The sequence below is a fragment of the Bombina bombina genome, chromosome 9, assembly GCF_027579735.1.
Source record: "Bombina bombina isolate aBomBom1 chromosome 9, aBomBom1.pri, whole genome shotgun sequence".
NCBI classification, from domain to species: Eukaryota; Metazoa; Chordata; class Amphibia; order Anura; family Bombinatoridae; genus Bombina; species Bombina bombina.
The window spans coordinates 40,552,718-40,569,697 of NC_069507.1; the positions used below are offsets into that span (position 1 = coordinate 40,552,718).

Below are 16,980 nucleotides of genomic sequence, written 5' to 3' on the forward strand. Positions count from 1 at the left end.
ATTATCAAATTTACTTAATTATCTTGTTATCCATTACAGAAGGAACAGCTTTGCACTACTGGCAGCTGAACACATGTAGTTAGCCAATCACAAGAGACAGAAGTATGCAGGCACCAATTAGCAGCTAGCTCCCACTAGTGTAGGCTATGTGCATATTGACTTTCAACAATGGATACCAAGAGAACAAAGCACAATCAGAAACAGAAGTGATTTTAAAAATGTCTTAAATTGCCTGCTCTATCAAGTTCTTGTAAGTTTAATTTTGACTTTCCCTTTAGGGTTTTACATCCTGAACTCCACTTTGAATTATCTGCGTTGTGTCCAAGTTTAAAAAAAAAAGCTCCAGAGGTTTTGGTTTTGTGTCCCAAGTTAGTGATGAAAATAATATCTCTAGATGGAACATACAAAATGAATAAGGAAGTGTTTGTCATTCAGTTAGAACAATAGAAAAAGTATTTATTTGATGACATTATACACAGATACTTCCCTGATTTCAAGGAAGAAAACACAGCAATTTCATGAATGATATTTCTATATTTCCCAACTTTTCATGACCATACAAATTATGGATGACTGTAAGAGGAGGGAACCACATTTCACAATTCACCCTTCTATAAAAGCTCCCATCTTCTCACCATAAACACAGAAATTTTCTCATCCTGCATATTTGAAGAGCAACCTGATTAAAAACCAGAAGCAACCATGTCTGGAGTAAAAGGACAGCAACAGAAATGCCACGAGCCTTGCCCACCGAAGCCATGCCCTCCTCCACAGCAATGCCTACCCCCACAGCAATGCCTACCCCCACAGCCATGCCCTCCTCCACAGCAATGCCCACCTCCACAGCAATGCCTACCACCACAGCAATGCCTACCACCACAGCAATGCCTACCACCACAGCAATGCCCACCACCACAGCAATGCCTACCACCACAGCAATGCCCACCACCACAGCAATGCCTACCACCACAGCAATGCCTACCCCCACAGCAATGCTCTCCTCCACAGCAATGCCTACCCCCACAGCCATGCCCACCACCACAGCAATGCCAGGATCGTAAGTATCACTTTTTGTGCTATAGATTAAAGGGATATACATGTACACAGAAAAAAATGCTTTAATGTTGTAGAGAATTTTACTATTGAATTGTTGCTTTCATATTAATATGTGTTGGGCCCCTACAAATGAGTTAAACATATAGTTAAAATCAGACACACTGCAGCAATGCACTACTAGGACCATCTGGTGAGCCAATGGCAAGAGACATATGTGTGTAGCCACCAATCACCAGAAAGCTCCCGCTAGTGAATTGCTGCTCCTTAGCCTACAAAGGATATCAAAAGAATGAAGTCAATTTAATTAAAGAAGTAAACTGAAAAGTCTTAAAATTAAATGATTTGTACCATGATGGTTTCATTTTGGCTTTCCTGTCCCTTTAAGATCTCAGGACAAAAGCTATTGGAATTTTTGTTATAATGTAACAAAAAACATCACAATGTAACCTAAATGAATTCATAAAATTGTCAACAGAATATTATTTTGTCATCTTTTTGTATTTTTTGGAAAATAGTAACTATGTACAGATCAAGTGAATTTATTTATTTTTATAAATACAGTAAAAGCTCTCATAGTTGAACATCTGAACCTATATTACATTTTAAAATTATATATTATAAGCTGATTAGGCAACTAAAGGAATAATCTAGTCAAAATTAAACTTACATGATTCAGATAGAGCATGCAATTTTAGGCAACCTTATAATTTACTCCTATTATCAATCGTTCTTCATTCTCTTGGTATCTTTATATGAATGTAATCTTAGGAGCCTGCCCATTTTTGGTTCAGCACCTGGGTAGCTAAATGTAGCCATCAATCAGCAAGCTCTACCCAGGTTCTGAACCAAAATGGGCATGCTCCTAAGATTACATTCATATAATGATACCAAGAGAATGAAGAACAATTGATAATACAAGTAAATTATAAGGTTGCTTAAAATTGCAGCTCTAACTGAATCATAAAAGTTTAATTTTGACTAAACTATCCCTTTAACGTTGTGGTTATGGCTGTCAGTCTATTAGGCATGTAACCTTCCAGTTTAAATATAAGTAATGATATTTTATGTTCATGCTAAACTGTACTCAACACCGTAGTTTAAAAGAGTAATATCTCATTGTTTTTTACAGCTTGCAAACCAGTGTGCCCTGAACCTGTGCAGAAATGTCCTCCTGTTCAAGGTACAGGAAATACCCTTGTTATTCTGTCTTATGTTGTGTAGATAGAATCATTGTAAAGTATCTACTAGTCACGCGCTTTCCTTTATAAAGAAATGTATAGAATGGCAATCAAATGCTTGCTCACATTTTTTGTTTGTTTGTACATTTAATGGGACACTGAACCCAAATTTTTTTCTTGCATGATTCAGATCGACTATGTAATTTTAAGCAACTTTCTAATTTACTCTTAGCAATTTTTTTCATTCTCTTGCTATCTTTATTTGAAAAGCAAGAATGTAAGTTTAGAAGCCGGGCCTTTTTTGGTTCACAACCTAGGTTGTGCTTGCTGATTAGTGTCTAAATGCACCCACCAATAAACAAGTGCTGTCCAGATTACTGAATCAAAAATTGTCTGGCTCCTTAGCTTAGATGCCTTCTTTTTCAAATAAAGATAGCAAGAGAACAAAGAAAAATTGATAAAAGGAGTAAATTAGAAAGTTGATTAAAATTGCTGCTCTATCTGAATCATGAAAGAAAAAAAAATGGGTTTAGTGTCCCTTTAAAACCTATTAAACTAAAATGAAACCCCCAAAAAGTATTTTCTTATTTTGATAGAGAATACAATTTAAAACAAGCTTCCAATTTATTTCTATTGTCTAATTTGCTTTGTTCTCTTTGTATCCTTTATTTAAAAAGCATACCTAGGTCGGCTCAGGAGCTGGAAGCTAGTTGCTAATTGGTAACTGCTCATATATGCCTCTTTCCATTGGCTTAACAATTGAGTTTATCTGGCTCCTAGCAGTGCATTGTTATTTATTTTGTCCCCTTTTCTTGTAATTCTGTTCTGAAATTGTGAGGTTTTCAGTTCTTGTTAGAAATAGAAGTGCAGAACACTGTTATATTCTACACACCCTAGTGACCTATTTATAACTGTCCCTAATTGGCCACAGCAGAGAAGGTATCCTAGGTTACAACATGGCAGCTCCCATAGTTTTATAGAAACTAAAACTTTACATTTATTTTGTCAATATTTTAAAAAAACTAATGAAACATTAAAACATACATCTACATTTATGTATCTATCTGCTAAATCCTAAATGTTATACTACAGGGTATCTATGTTATATAAAACATATGAATGCTTTTGATACTAATAATTATTTTTTCTTTAGAACCATGCAAACCACAATGTCCTCAGGACCAGCAGAAATGTGTTAAGAAATAAAGAAGCAAACTAGTTCTATCTGTTGATCCAAGATACAAGCATTACCTTAACTACTGTATTTATTGTGTATTGACCATCCAATGGCTAAAACAATATACTGTACCAATTGTTATGGTGAATGTACCAGTCAATACCTGTTCCTTTTATTGAGGCACAGTATTTTAAAAATTGAATAAAAGTTGGTTTAACAATTGTTTTGAGTCCAAGTTTTATGTTGTAGGGTGGGGGACTTGAGTGGGAAGGAATAAGCACTGGAGCAATTGGAGTACATGGCAAAATAAAAAAGAAAGGTTACTATATTATGTGCAACTGCTAATTATAACATAACATGATTGGGTAAATAATCAAAGAACAATGACTCTTGCTTTCAAAACAGGCACATATACTGGTGATTTATTAAAGTCAAAACTTAATCATAATGATATTCCACTAATTATAGCCACCCCATTTCAACACCTGTGCAACTCACTCTGACAACCAAGGGGTTAAATATGCAAAGAGGGATATGATGCTTGCTATCATGAGTTACATCTTAGTAATATTAGGAAACAATCGCCTAGATTACAAGTTTTGTCGGTAAAGCCGTGCGGTGCTAACGAGCCATTTTTTCTCACCGCTCACTTAAAACAACGCTGGTATTACAAGTTTTCTGAATGGCTGCATTAGCCTCAGAAAAGTGAGCGGAGAGCAAAATTTAGCTCCACATCTCACCTCGATACCAGCGTTGCTTAAGACAGCAGTAAGCTGGCTAAACGTGCTCGTGCACGATTTCCCCATAGGAAACAATGGGGCTGAGCCGGCTGAAAAAAAACCTAACACCTGCAAAATAGCAGCGTTAAGCTCCTAACGCAGCCCCATTGTTTCCTATGGGGAAATAAAAAATATATCTACACCTAACACCCTAACATGAACCCCGAGTCTAAACACCTCTAATCTTACACTTATTAACCCCTAATCTGCCGCCCTCGACATCTCCGCCACCTGCATTATACTATTAACCCCTAATCTGCTGCTCCGGACACCGCCGCCACCTACATTATACCTATGAACCCCTAATCTGCTGCCCCTAACATCGCCAATACCTACATTAAATGTATTAACCCCTAATCTGCCGCCCCCAACGTCGCCACCACTATAATAAAGTTACTAACCCCTAAACCTAAGTCTAACCCTAACCCCCCCTAACTTAAATCTAATTTAAATAATTATAAATAAAATTACTATCAATAACTACATTATTCCTATTTAGTTTTAAATAGGAAAAATGTAGTTATTGATAGTAATTTTATTTATATAAAATACCCTCTAAATGCCTGACACACCCATGCACACTTCAATGTTGACCTTTTTTAAACCTTTAAACAGCTTTCCAATTAATTCTAGTATTTACTACTTTTATCTTATGAGCTTCATTATCTTGCTATCCTTTGTTAAAAAGCATACCTAGGTATGCTCAGGGGCACAATGCACAACTGTGAGTAAGCTGATGATTGGAGGCTGCACATATATGCCCCTTGTCATGAGCAAATATTCCCTTATTAATTGGTGGAAGTAACATTTTAGATGGAACAAAGAAAAAAAAAACTTTTTCATTCTGATGAAATAGAGCAGGTAATCTCCTTAGCTGGTGTGCAAAGTGCCCTTATCAAGAATACCCAGAAGCATACAGAGACACACATAAATACAGCACTGTCTACAGATCATGTCTATTTAAGCTCACTATTGCCATATATAGAAATATCCAGGAGTGAGACCGTCCTATTCATTTAAAGGGGCATTCAATACGGACAGATTAATCTGCTGAAACAATATTTTGTAATAGATCTAAAAGCATTCTTGTTTATATGAATAAGCTACTTTAGCTAACAGTTTACACATAGGGCCCATTTAGAAGTTGAGAAGCAGCGGTCGTAAGACCGCTGCTCCTTAACTTGTCCCCTACATTTTAGTCGGCGGCTGAAATCATCTCAAACCGATCGGGATGACTGAGGACCCCTGCTCGCGGTTGATTGGCCGCCAGTAAACAGGGGGCGAGATTTCACTAGAAATGCTTGTGCAATGTTAAATGCAAACAGCAAATCATGTCCGCTCGACTATTGTTAAATCTACCCCATGTCAACAAATTTGTTAGAACGTTGACTCTGAAGATGTTCTTTGCAGCCCAGAATCAGGGAGATAGTAACTGTATCAATTAGCAACCTGTTCATGAAGGCCAAAATACAGAGGGATTAACTTTACAGAAAAACAGGGAGACAAAAGGAGCACAAAACTCGATTCAAGTGAGTTTTATAAACATAGAGACCGCGCATAAAAAACAACACACTTACAAGATGTGTATGATAAAGCAGCATGTAGTCAATACAGATAAGCGGATAACAGGATCACAGGGTCTGTTCCGGGATGAAAACTGTCAGTTACCCAACAAGCTGAACCACCACGTATCCCACAGGGTACTCTCCGGCTCCAGACTTCGGGAATCCACTTAGATAGGTTGTAACAATACTTTTGGTAAGTTGTAACAGCACAACCTCAACGCGTGTTACCCGTTCCACTTACGGGCTTTATCAAGAGGAGAATTACATATGAAATCACAGGTGACCTTCTCATTTTTAAAGGATTGAACAGCCAATCATGCGGGGAATTGTGTACAGGTGAACACGCCTCATAGGTAGCTGTATTGCAATCTGAGCTGCATTCTTGAATAATACCGTGAGAAACATATACAAAATGTGAATAGGCTGGCTCAAACAGATGATATAAAATAAATACATCCAATAATGAAAAAATGTGACATTAGTAAAAAAAACATTAAAAAGCCCAACATAATATACACAGTATAAATAAATTGCTTTAAAGTATAATGATGGATGCACTCCACCTGTTTTAGACATGATAAAAAATACATACATGAATCTCATAAAATAAAATAAACAAAACAGAAGAAATATTTTCACACAAGTCTTATTAAAAAAAATTATATATAAAACGAATGTGGATTTGAATTTAAATTGTTTTTTTTCTTCGAATTTAAAAAAACCCCCAGACCTTACCAAGTTATATACAAAATAAAGACTCACAGCCTGACTGTATGAGCATAACAACACATTCAGATCACATTAAAGGTTGGGTAACCAGTACCAAATCTACATAAGGACAAAAAACTGATAATGAGATGAAATTGAAGACCTATCAAATCTCATAGTTGGAAAATAATCAGATTTCTTACATATGGGCTGCAACATCTATGTCGATATTCAGACCTAAGGGGTATAAACATTTCATTTATAAATCCACAACGTTTCTAATTTGCATAGTTTTAATAGTCTGTCCCTTTTGTATGGGGGAAATCCAATCGATGATTTGTATTTTAGACTGCTGGGATCACAATTGTGACATTCCAAAAAATGTCTAGGTACACTGTGTTTGGTAAATTTTTCTTTTATATTGTACACATGTTCATAGAACCTTTTTCTTATTTTCCTTTTAGTGCGGCCAACATAGAACAAGCCACATCCACATTCTAAAAGATACACTACAAAAGTGGAATATCAGTCCTAATTTTAATATTAAATTCCTCCGAGTGGTTGGAGTTTAGGAATCTAGGAGATGTGTTAATGTGTTTACACATGCCAAATTTTATCTTTCCACATTTCATAGTGCCCCTTCCACCAGCTAGCCAATTAGTAGCTTGCGAGCTATTGATGGTATCTTTATGCTGGCTTCTGAGCTTACTAGGGCCTAACAGATTTTTTTAGGTTCCTTCCCGTTCTAAATGTGATAACAGGTCGATCTCCAAGGTGGCTCCCCAATATAGGATCTGCTTTTAAAATAGGCTAATGTTTCTTGAGAATGCCTTTGATTTTACTGGCGCCCTCGTTGTAAGTGGTGACAAATCTAATAGGTGTTACCCCTGACTTATCCTGTTTAGTGGTGGGTTTCAAGCCTGATAATATAAGTTCTACTCTATTTCTGATCAATGCTTTCTCTTTTGATTCTTTGAGCAATGTTTTCTTCTATCCCTTCTCACAGAATTTCTTGTCTAAAATCTTTGCCTCTCTTAAAAAATTATTTTCATGCGTACAGTTCCTTCGCATTCTCCGATATTGGCTATAGGGACATTTTTAATCCACCTTCGTTCGTGAGCACTGGAATAATCGATAAAACTTTTTCTTTCTGTGGGTTTCCTATAGTTAGTTACTGCTACCAAACTATTGTCATCACTATACAAAATTAAGTCCAAGAACTCAATAGAGGACTTAGAGTGTATGTCTGTAAATTTTAAATTTAATTCATTATTATTGATATATTGGTAAAAAGCTTGTATATCTACTTCACTTCCTCGCCACAAAATTATAATATCATCAATATACCAATTATATTTAACTATATTGTTCTCAAAAGGATTGTTGGACCAAATATATGAATTTTCAAAACGATTCATATATAGGTTTGCATATGAGGGGGCGAACCTAGTCCCCATAGCCGTTCCTCGTGTATGTAAATAATAAATATCTTCAAATACAAAATAATTATGATTTAAAATGAATGTGATGCTATCAACTAAGAACTGAGCATGGAGGCTAGAGATATTACCTCTGGATAATTATGTCTCCACAGCCTTAACACCTGCACTATGTGGAATGCAGGTGTAAAGAGCAGAGACATCACAAGTAATCCAAAACATGTCTTGTTCTTATTTGATGCCCTCAAATAACTTTATCACTTCCTGTGTGTCTTCTAAATATGCTTGAGTATTTCTAACTATAGGTTGTAAGTAGGAATCAATGTATTTGGAAAGGTTATCACAAAGAGAGCCTATCCCAGAGACTATCGATCTCCCCGGGGGATTGACTGCATCTTTGTGGTGGGTAGGTGGTAAAACAGAGGTGTTACAGGGTGGGGGTTAGACGCAACCTATATTTATCAATATTGAGTATTCCTGCATTTTTCGCCTTCATAAGAAGTTTTTCAAGATCTTTATTAAATTTAATGACAGGATCTTGATTCAGAGTTCTATATGTTTGTGTGTCATTAAGAAGTTTAAATGCTTCATCCAAATAATGTTCCCTTTCCTGGATAACTATACCTTCGCACTTGTCGACGGAGCGGATGACAATATCATAATTCTTAGTGAGTTTGTTCAAAGCTTTCCTTTCAAGAATGGTCAAGTTATCATTATATTTATTTAAAATTTTATCTCCATCTTTGAAGGCAGTCTCTATATCTTTCAGGACTAATTTAGTAAAGACCGGAATTTGGTCTCCTTGCGCTTTTCTTTAAATTTTTAATGAGAAATCTCTGGTGAGGGTTCATCGATCGATAAATTAAAAAGAGCATCTAATTCTATGTTGTCAAGGGTATTCAAATCTGAATTCTCATGTGTATCCCCTGTGGCTCTCTCCTCTTCCAAACAGTGCAAAATCTTTAGTGCGTCTAAATCTGATGCCTGCATATATTCTACATTTTTGTTGGATCTAAGTTCAGGGTTTTTTGAGGAAGTATTGTTTCAAAGTTAACTTTCTGATATATTTGTGTATATCTACAAATGTGTCAAATTTATTTGGTTTTGACTTTGGTGCAACATTAAGACCCTTATTAAGGAGGCAAATGTCATTGTTATCCAACTTGATGCCTGCTAAGTTAAAGATATCAGTGTGGCCTACTCTTAATTCCTCCTTTTCCTTTTTGCTGCCTGTACTCTCCTCCCTGCTCTTGTTCCTTGTCTAATTCTAGTGACCTCTTTCCTGGCCTTGATTGTACTTGGACGATATTTGAAGGTAGATTTATCCCTGGTTCCACTGGACCCTTTCAATATTCTAAAAAATGATTTGCTATCTGAATCATTTCTTTTGGGTCTTGCTCCTATAGTGTCCCAGGTATTATTGTTGTTGTTCCCCCTATTGTTGATAAGAGGTTCAAACCTGTTGGAGGTCGGAATCTGGAATCTAGACTGTTCGTGATTGTAATGGGAAGACTGACCCCTAGGATATGTTGAACCATTTCTATTGTTATAGTTGTTATGGGGATTGCTCCACTGGGGAGCAGCTTTCCTCCATTCAGGTCTATTGAAATTTTGATGGTGAGAAGGTTTGTATCTAGGTTGGTAGTGGTTATCATGTGGTTGAAAATTTCTCCTATATTTAAACTCATTATTGTGTGCATAAGCTCTAGGACTATTCTGTGATGTTGAGAATCTTTTGTGGTTAATATTACTATAATTAGGGGTGTTCTGTGATCTTATCATTTTTATTTTGATTGTTCTGAACAACCTGATTATTGGCCTCTCTAATATGTGTTGTATGTTTAGATTCTTGTTTGTAGGTATATACTTTGTTTTGCTTAAAATCCTTAATATACCTAATAAGTTTCTTATATTTGTTGGCCTGTAGCTCAGAGCCTAATTTATTGATCCTGAATTGTATGCTCTTATTTCTGTTTATCCACTTTTCATCAGCTTTGTATAATTGTATATTTGGATTAGTTCTTCAATACCTTTTTTGTTCATTTCCAATCATGTTTCATAGTTTGGATAGAACAAATCATTTTAAACAACTTTCAATTTAGTTCTATTATCAAATTTACTTAATTATCTTGTTATCTGTTGCAGAAGGAACAGCTTTGCACTACTGGCAGCTGAACACATGTAGTTAGCCAATCACAAGAGACAGATGTATGCAGGCACCAATCAGCAGCTAGCTCCCACTAGTGTAGGCTATGTGCATATTCATTTTCAACAATGGATACCAAAAGAACAAAGGACACTCAAAAACAGAAGTGATTTTAAAAGTGTCTTAAAGTGAAGGTTAACTTCGATCATTTCTAATGAAATATTGTATGTATCACTAAAAATAAATAGCAGTTTCATTCATCAATACTTATACTTGTACTTTGTTCCTTAGATATATCACTTGTTTCTTTCAAGTTCGCTATCTGTAAATCAACCCTGTTTTTTTTTTTTGTAAAGGATGATCACGTTGTTTCGAAAGCCAATTGACTTTTTGGCCATTAATGATGTCAGCAGTTACTGTGACAATATGCGCATGGGTCAGTAGTTTCTGTTCACATCGGCTAAGCAAGCGCGGCCCCATTTCGCGCATGCGCATTACAAATAGTATTGAATGGATATTGTTATTCATTCAATACTATGTTGCAGACGAATGACGCATGCGCAGAAATGGGCAATGGACATGATTACCGCATGCACATTGATGAGAGTCGGAGAAAGATGCACATGCGCAGTTTTGGATATTCTCCGTGCACGAGCCTACTAGATACGTACAGAGCTGGTGGGGCCACTCTATACGTCACTGGATCAAAAACCAGGAAATAACTAATGGGAGGAGATTAGAAGGGAACGGTAAGGAAAAAACAAAGTAGAAAATAATAAAAATAACAAGTAATTACAAAAAATAATTATAGCGACTCTATCTTTTATATGCATACAAGTCTAATAATGAAATAAGAAGGCTCAGACTTAACCTTCACTTTAAATTGTCTGCTCTATCAAGTTCTTGTAAATATAATTTTGACTTTCCCTTTAGGGTTTTACTTCCTGAACTCCACTTTGAATTATCTGCGTTGTGTCCAAGTTTTAAAAAAAAGCTCCAGAGGTTTTGTGTCTCAAGTTAGTGATGAAAATAATATCTCTAGATGGAACATACAAAATGAATAAGGAAGTGTTTGTCATTCAGTTAGAACAATAGAAAAAGTATTTATTTGATTACATTACACACAGATACTTCCCTGATTTCAAGGAAGAAAACACAGCAATTTCATGAATGATATTTCTATATTTCCCAACTTTTCATGACCATACAAATTATGGATGACTGTAAGAGGAGGGAACCATATTTCACAATTCATCACTCTATAAAAGCTCCCATCTTCTCACCATAAACACAGAAAGTTTCTCATCCTGCATATTTGAAGAGCAACCTGAATAAAAACCAGAAGCAGCCATGTCTGGAGTAAAAGGACAGCAACAGAAATGTCACGAGCCTTGCCCACCGAAGCCATGCCCTCCTCCACAGCAATGCCCACCTCCACAGCAATGCCTACCCCCACAGCAATGCCCACCTCCACAGCAATGCCTACCCCCACAGCAATGCTCTCCTCCACAGCAATGCCTACCCCCGGCAGAAATGCCCACCCCACAGCCATGCCCTCCACCACAGCAATGCCAGGATCGTAAGTATCACTTTTTGTGCTTATAAGGTTAAAGGGATATACATGTACACAGAAAAAAATGCTTTAATGTGTTTAGAGAATTTACTATTGAATTGTTGCTTTCATATTAATAGGTGTTGGGCCCCTACAAATGAGTTAAACACATAGTTAAAATCAGACACACAGCAGCAATGCACTACTAGGACCTAGTGGAATCCATCTGGTGAGCCAATGGCAAGAGACATATGTGTGTAGCCACCAATCACCAGAAAGCTCCCGCTAGTGAATTGCTGCTTCTTAGCCTACAAACAAAGGATATCAAAAGAATGAAGTCAATTTAATTAAAGAAGTAAACTGAAAAGTCTTAAAATTAAATGATTTGTACCATGATGGTTTCATTTTGGCTTTCCTGTCCCTTTAAGATCTCATGACAAAAGCTATTGGAATACTGTTATAATGTAACAAAAAACATCACAATGTAACAGAATATTATTTTGTCATCTTTTTGTATTTTTTGTAAAATAGTAACTATGTACAGATCAAGTGAATTTATTTATTTATATAAATACAGTAAAAGCTCTCATAGTTAAACATCTGAACCTATATTACCTTTTAAAATTATATATTTTAAGCTGATTAGGCAACTAAAGGGATAGTTTAGTCAAAATTAAACTTACATGATTCAGATAGAGCATGCAGTTTTAAGCAACCTTATAATTTACTCCTATTATCAATCGTTCTTCATTCTCTTGGTATCTTTATATGAATGTAATCTTAGGAGCCTGCCCATTTTTGGTTCAGCACCTGGGTAGCTAAATGTAGCCATCAATCAGCAAGCGCTACCCAGGTTCTGAACCAAAATGGGCAGGCTCCTAAGATTACATTCATATAATGATACCAAGAGAATGAAGAACAATTGATAATACAAGTAAATTATAAGGTTGCTTAAAACTGCATGCTCTATCTGAATCATAAAAGTTTAATTTTGACTAGACTATCCCTTTAACGTTGTGGTTATGGCTGTCAGTCTATTAGGCATGTAACCTTCCAGTTTAAATATAAGTAATGATATTTTATGTTCATGCTAAACTGTACTCAACACCGTAGTTTAAAAGAGTAATATCTCATTGTTTTTTACAGCTTGCAAACCAGTGTGCCCTGAACCTGTGCAGAAATGTCCTCCTGTTCAAGGTACAGGAAATACCCTTGTTATTCTGTCTTATGTTGTGTAGATAGAATCATTGTAAAGTATCTACTAGTCACGCGCTTTCCTTTATAAAGAAATGTATAGAATGGCAATCAAATGCTTGCTCACATTTTTTGTTTGTTTGTACATTTAATGGGACACTGAACCCAAATTTTTTTCTTGCATGATTCAGATCGACTATGTAATTTTAAGCAACTTTCTAATTTACTCTTAGCAATTTTTTTCATTCTCTTGCTATCTTTATTTGAAAAGCAAGAATGTAAGTTTAGAAGCCGGGCCTTTTTTGGTTCACAACCTAGGTTGTGCTTGCTGATTAGTGTCTAAATGCACCCACCAATAAACAAGTGCTGTCCAGATTACTGAATCAAAAATTGTCTGGCTCCTTAGCTTAGATGCCTTCTTTTTCAAATAAAGATAGCAAGAGAACAAAGAAAAATTGATAAAAGGAGTAAATTAGAAAGTTGATTAAAATTGCTGCTCTATCTGAATCATGAAAGAAAAAAAAATGGGTTTAGTGTCCCTTTAAAACCTATTAAACTAAAATGAAACCCCCAAAAAGTATTTTCTTATTCTGATAGAGAATACAATTTAAAACAAGCTTCCAATTTATTTCTATTGTCTAATTTGCTTTGTTCTCTTTGTATCCTTTATTTAAAAAGCATACCTAGGTCGGCTCAGGAGCTGGAAGCTAGTTGCTAATTGGTAACTGCTCATATATGCCTCTTTCCATTGGCTTAACAATTGAGTTTATCTGGCTCCTAGCAGTGCATTGTTATTTATTTTGTCCCCTTTTCTTGTAATTCTGTTCTGAAATTGTGAGGTTTTCAGTTCTTGTTAGAAATAGAAGTGCAGAACACTGTTATATTCTACACACCCTAGTGACCTATTTATAACTGTCCCTAATTGGCCACAGCAGAGAAGGTATCCTAGGTTACAACATGGCAGCTCCCATAGTTTTATAGAAACTAAAACTTTACATTTATTTTGTCAATATTTTAAAAAAACTAATGAAACATTAAAACATACATCTACATTTATGTATCTATCTGCTAAATCCTAAATGTTATACTACAGGGTATCTATGTTATATAAAACATATGAATGCTTTTGATACTAATAATTATTTTTTCTTTAGAACCATGCAAACCACAATGTCCTCAGGACCAGCAGAAATGTGTTAAGAAATAAAGAAGCAAACTAGTTCTATCTGTTGATCCAAGATACAAGCATTACCTTAACTACTGTATTTATTGTGTATTGACCATCCAATGGCTAAAACAATATACTGTACCAATTGTTATGGTGAATGTACCAGTCAATACCTGTTCCTTTTTATTGAGGCACAGTATTTTAAAAATTGAATAAAAGTTGGTTTAACAATTGTTTTGAGTCCAAGTTTTATGTTGTAGGGTGGGGGACTTGAGTGGGAAGGAATAAGCACTGGAGCAATTGGAGTACATGGCAAAATAAAAAAGAAAGGTTACTATATTATGTGCAACTGCTAATTATAACATAACATGATTGGGTAAATAATCAAAGAACAATGACTCTTGCTTTCAAAACAGGCACATATACTGGTGATTTATTAAAGTCAAAACTTAATCATAATGATATTCCACTAATTATAGCCACCCCATTTCAACACCTGTGCAACTCACTCTGACAACCAAGGGGTTAAATATGCAAAGAGGGATATGATGCTTGCTATCATGAGTTACAGCTTAGTAATATTAGGAAACAATCGCCTAGATTACAAGTTTTGTCGGTAAAGCCGTGCGGTGCTAACGAGCCATTTTTTCTCACCGCTCACTTAAAACAACGCTGGTATTACAAGTTTTCTGAATGGCTGCATTAGCCTCAGAAAAGTGAGCGGAGAGCAAAATTTAGCTCCACATCTCACCTCGATACCAGCGTTGCTTAAGACAGCAGTAAGCTGGCTAAACGTGCTCGTGCACGATTTCCCCATAGGAAACAATGGGGCTGAGCCGGCTGAAAAAAAACCTAACACCTGCAAAATAGCAGCGTTCAGCTCCTAACGCAGCCCCATTGTTTCCTATGGGGAAATAAAAAATATATCTACACCTAACACCCTAACATGAACCCCGAGTCTAAACACCTCTAATCTTACACTTATTGACCCCTAATCTGCCGCCCTCGACATCGCCGCCACCTGCATTATACTATTAACCCCTAATCTGCTGCTCCGGACACCGCCGCCACCTACATTATACCTATGAACCCCTAATCTGCTGCCCCTAACATCGCCAACACCTACATTAAATGTATTAACCCCTAATCTGCCGCCCCCAACGTCGCCACCACTATAATAAAGTTACTAACCCCTAAACCTAAGTCTAACCCTAACCCCCCCTAACTTAAATCTAATTTAAATAATTATAAATAAAATTACTATCAATAACTACATTATTCCTATTTAGTTTTAAATAGGAAAAATGTAGTTATTGATAGTAATTTTATTTATATAAAATACCCTCTAAATGCCTGACACACCCATGCACACTTCAATGTTGACCTTTTTTAAACCTTTAAACAGCTTTCCAATTAATTCTAGTATTTACTACTTTTATCTTATGAGCTTCATTATCTTGCTATCCTTTGTTAAAAAGCATACCTAGGTATGCTCAGGGGCACAATGCACAACTGTGAGTAAGCTGATGATTGGAGGCTGCACATATATGCCCCTTGTCATGAGCAAATATTCCCTTATTAATTGGTGGAAGTAACATTTTAGATGGAACAAAGAAAAAAAAAACTTTTTCATTCTGATGAAATAGAGCAGGTAATCTCCTTAGCTGGTGTGCAAAGTGCCCTTATCAAGAATACCCAGAAGCATACAGAGACACACATAAATACAGCACTGTCTACAGATCATGTCTATTTAAGCTCACTATTGCCATATATAGAAATATCCAGGAGTGAGACCGTCCTATTCATTTAAAGGGGCATTCAATACGGACAGATTAATCTGCTGAAACAATATTTTGTAATAGATCTAAAAGCATTCTTGTTTATATGAATAAGCTACTTTAGCTAACAGTTTACACATAGGGCCCATTTAGAAGTTAAGAAGCAGCGGTCGTAAGACCGCTGCTCCTTAACTTGTCCCCTACATTTTAGTCGGCGGCTGAAATCATCTCAAACCGATCGGGATGACTGAGGACCCCTGCTAGCGGTTGATTGGCCGCCAGTAAACAGGGGGCGGCATTGCACAAGCATTTCACTAGAAATGCTTGTGCAATGTTAAATGCAAACAGCAAATCATGTCCGCTCGACTATTGTTAAATCTACCCCATGTCAACAAATTTGTTAGAACGTTGACTCTGAAGATGTTCTTTGCAGCCCAGAATCAGGGAGATGGGAACCCCTGGGAGTTCGAAGTAACGGGAAGGGGACTTGACCGTTGGAGGAATTAGGCCTTGGGTGTGATTGGTTATTTACTGTAGGGGGCGGGCTTAGCACGCGCTGTTACGCATTTAAAGAAAGAGCGGGAGAATCTGTCATCAGAATAATTATCAAACCTTTCTAGAAAGTGCTGTGCTCAGTTAGTAATTCTGCGATGTCGCATTTTGATGCGATTTTTGACCAACTTAAGTTGGAAGCTGCAAAAATGGGCCCTACCTGGCTCGAAGAAAAATTACGTCCATTGCTTAGCCCGGTCGTCGAACCCAGAGTGGATATCGTTGAGGTGGCTCCGAAAACATTGAGGCGTTCGAGGCCTCCAGTTCGTTCTGATGCTGAAGGGGGTAATAGCGGTCGGAGAAAATCCAGCCCCAGTCCGGGGTTAAAGGCGTCTGTGAGGAAGAAGTCAAGTTCGAGCTCCGGAAGTCGGCAGACCGGAGCGGAGTTTGCTGATAATGTGACGCAGTCCGGGAGCACTTGTTCCATTACGGAACAATTCACTGAGCCTGTAATGAAGGGTGATTCTTTGCCTAAGGGTAAGACGGCCAATTTAGGCCAGAAAGTAGTAATTAGAGGGAAAAAGCAAGCTAGTAAAAGTGACGGCCTGCCGAGGCCTATTTCTCTGTGTGAGGGTAATGAACAAGCGAGTATATGTAGTTTAGGTAGCGCCTTAATGAAAAAGAAAGGTGAGGGTTTGATTGTATCAGGGCCGATTGAAATACCTCAGGCAGTTCCAGAACAGTTACA

General features: G+C 36.7%; 1 protein-coding gene and 1 long non-coding RNA gene across 2 annotated transcripts; both read left to right on the forward strand.

Annotated features, from left to right (window-relative positions):
* The first annotated feature begins 974 nt into the window (after positions 1–974).
* On the forward strand, positions 975–3,633 carry LOC128639561 (uncharacterized). The gene is made up of 3 exons (XR_008399221.1): positions 975–1,057; positions 2,186–2,236; positions 3,388–3,633. It is a non-coding gene; the product is annotated as an uncharacterized LOC128639561 (long non-coding RNA).
* Positions 3,634–11,369: 7,736 nt separating this feature from the next.
* Positions 11,370–14,195, forward strand: LOC128639477 (putative small proline-rich protein 5). Its single transcript, XM_053691619.1, has 3 exons — positions 11,370–11,627; positions 12,747–12,797; positions 13,949–14,195. The coding sequence occupies exons 1-3, from the start codon at positions 11,399–11,401 to the stop codon at positions 13,999–14,001; spliced, it is 333 nt and encodes a 110-aa protein (XP_053547594.1). The 5' UTR covers positions 11,370–11,398; the 3' UTR covers positions 14,002–14,195.
* Positions 14,196–16,980: the final 2,785 nt, after the last annotated feature.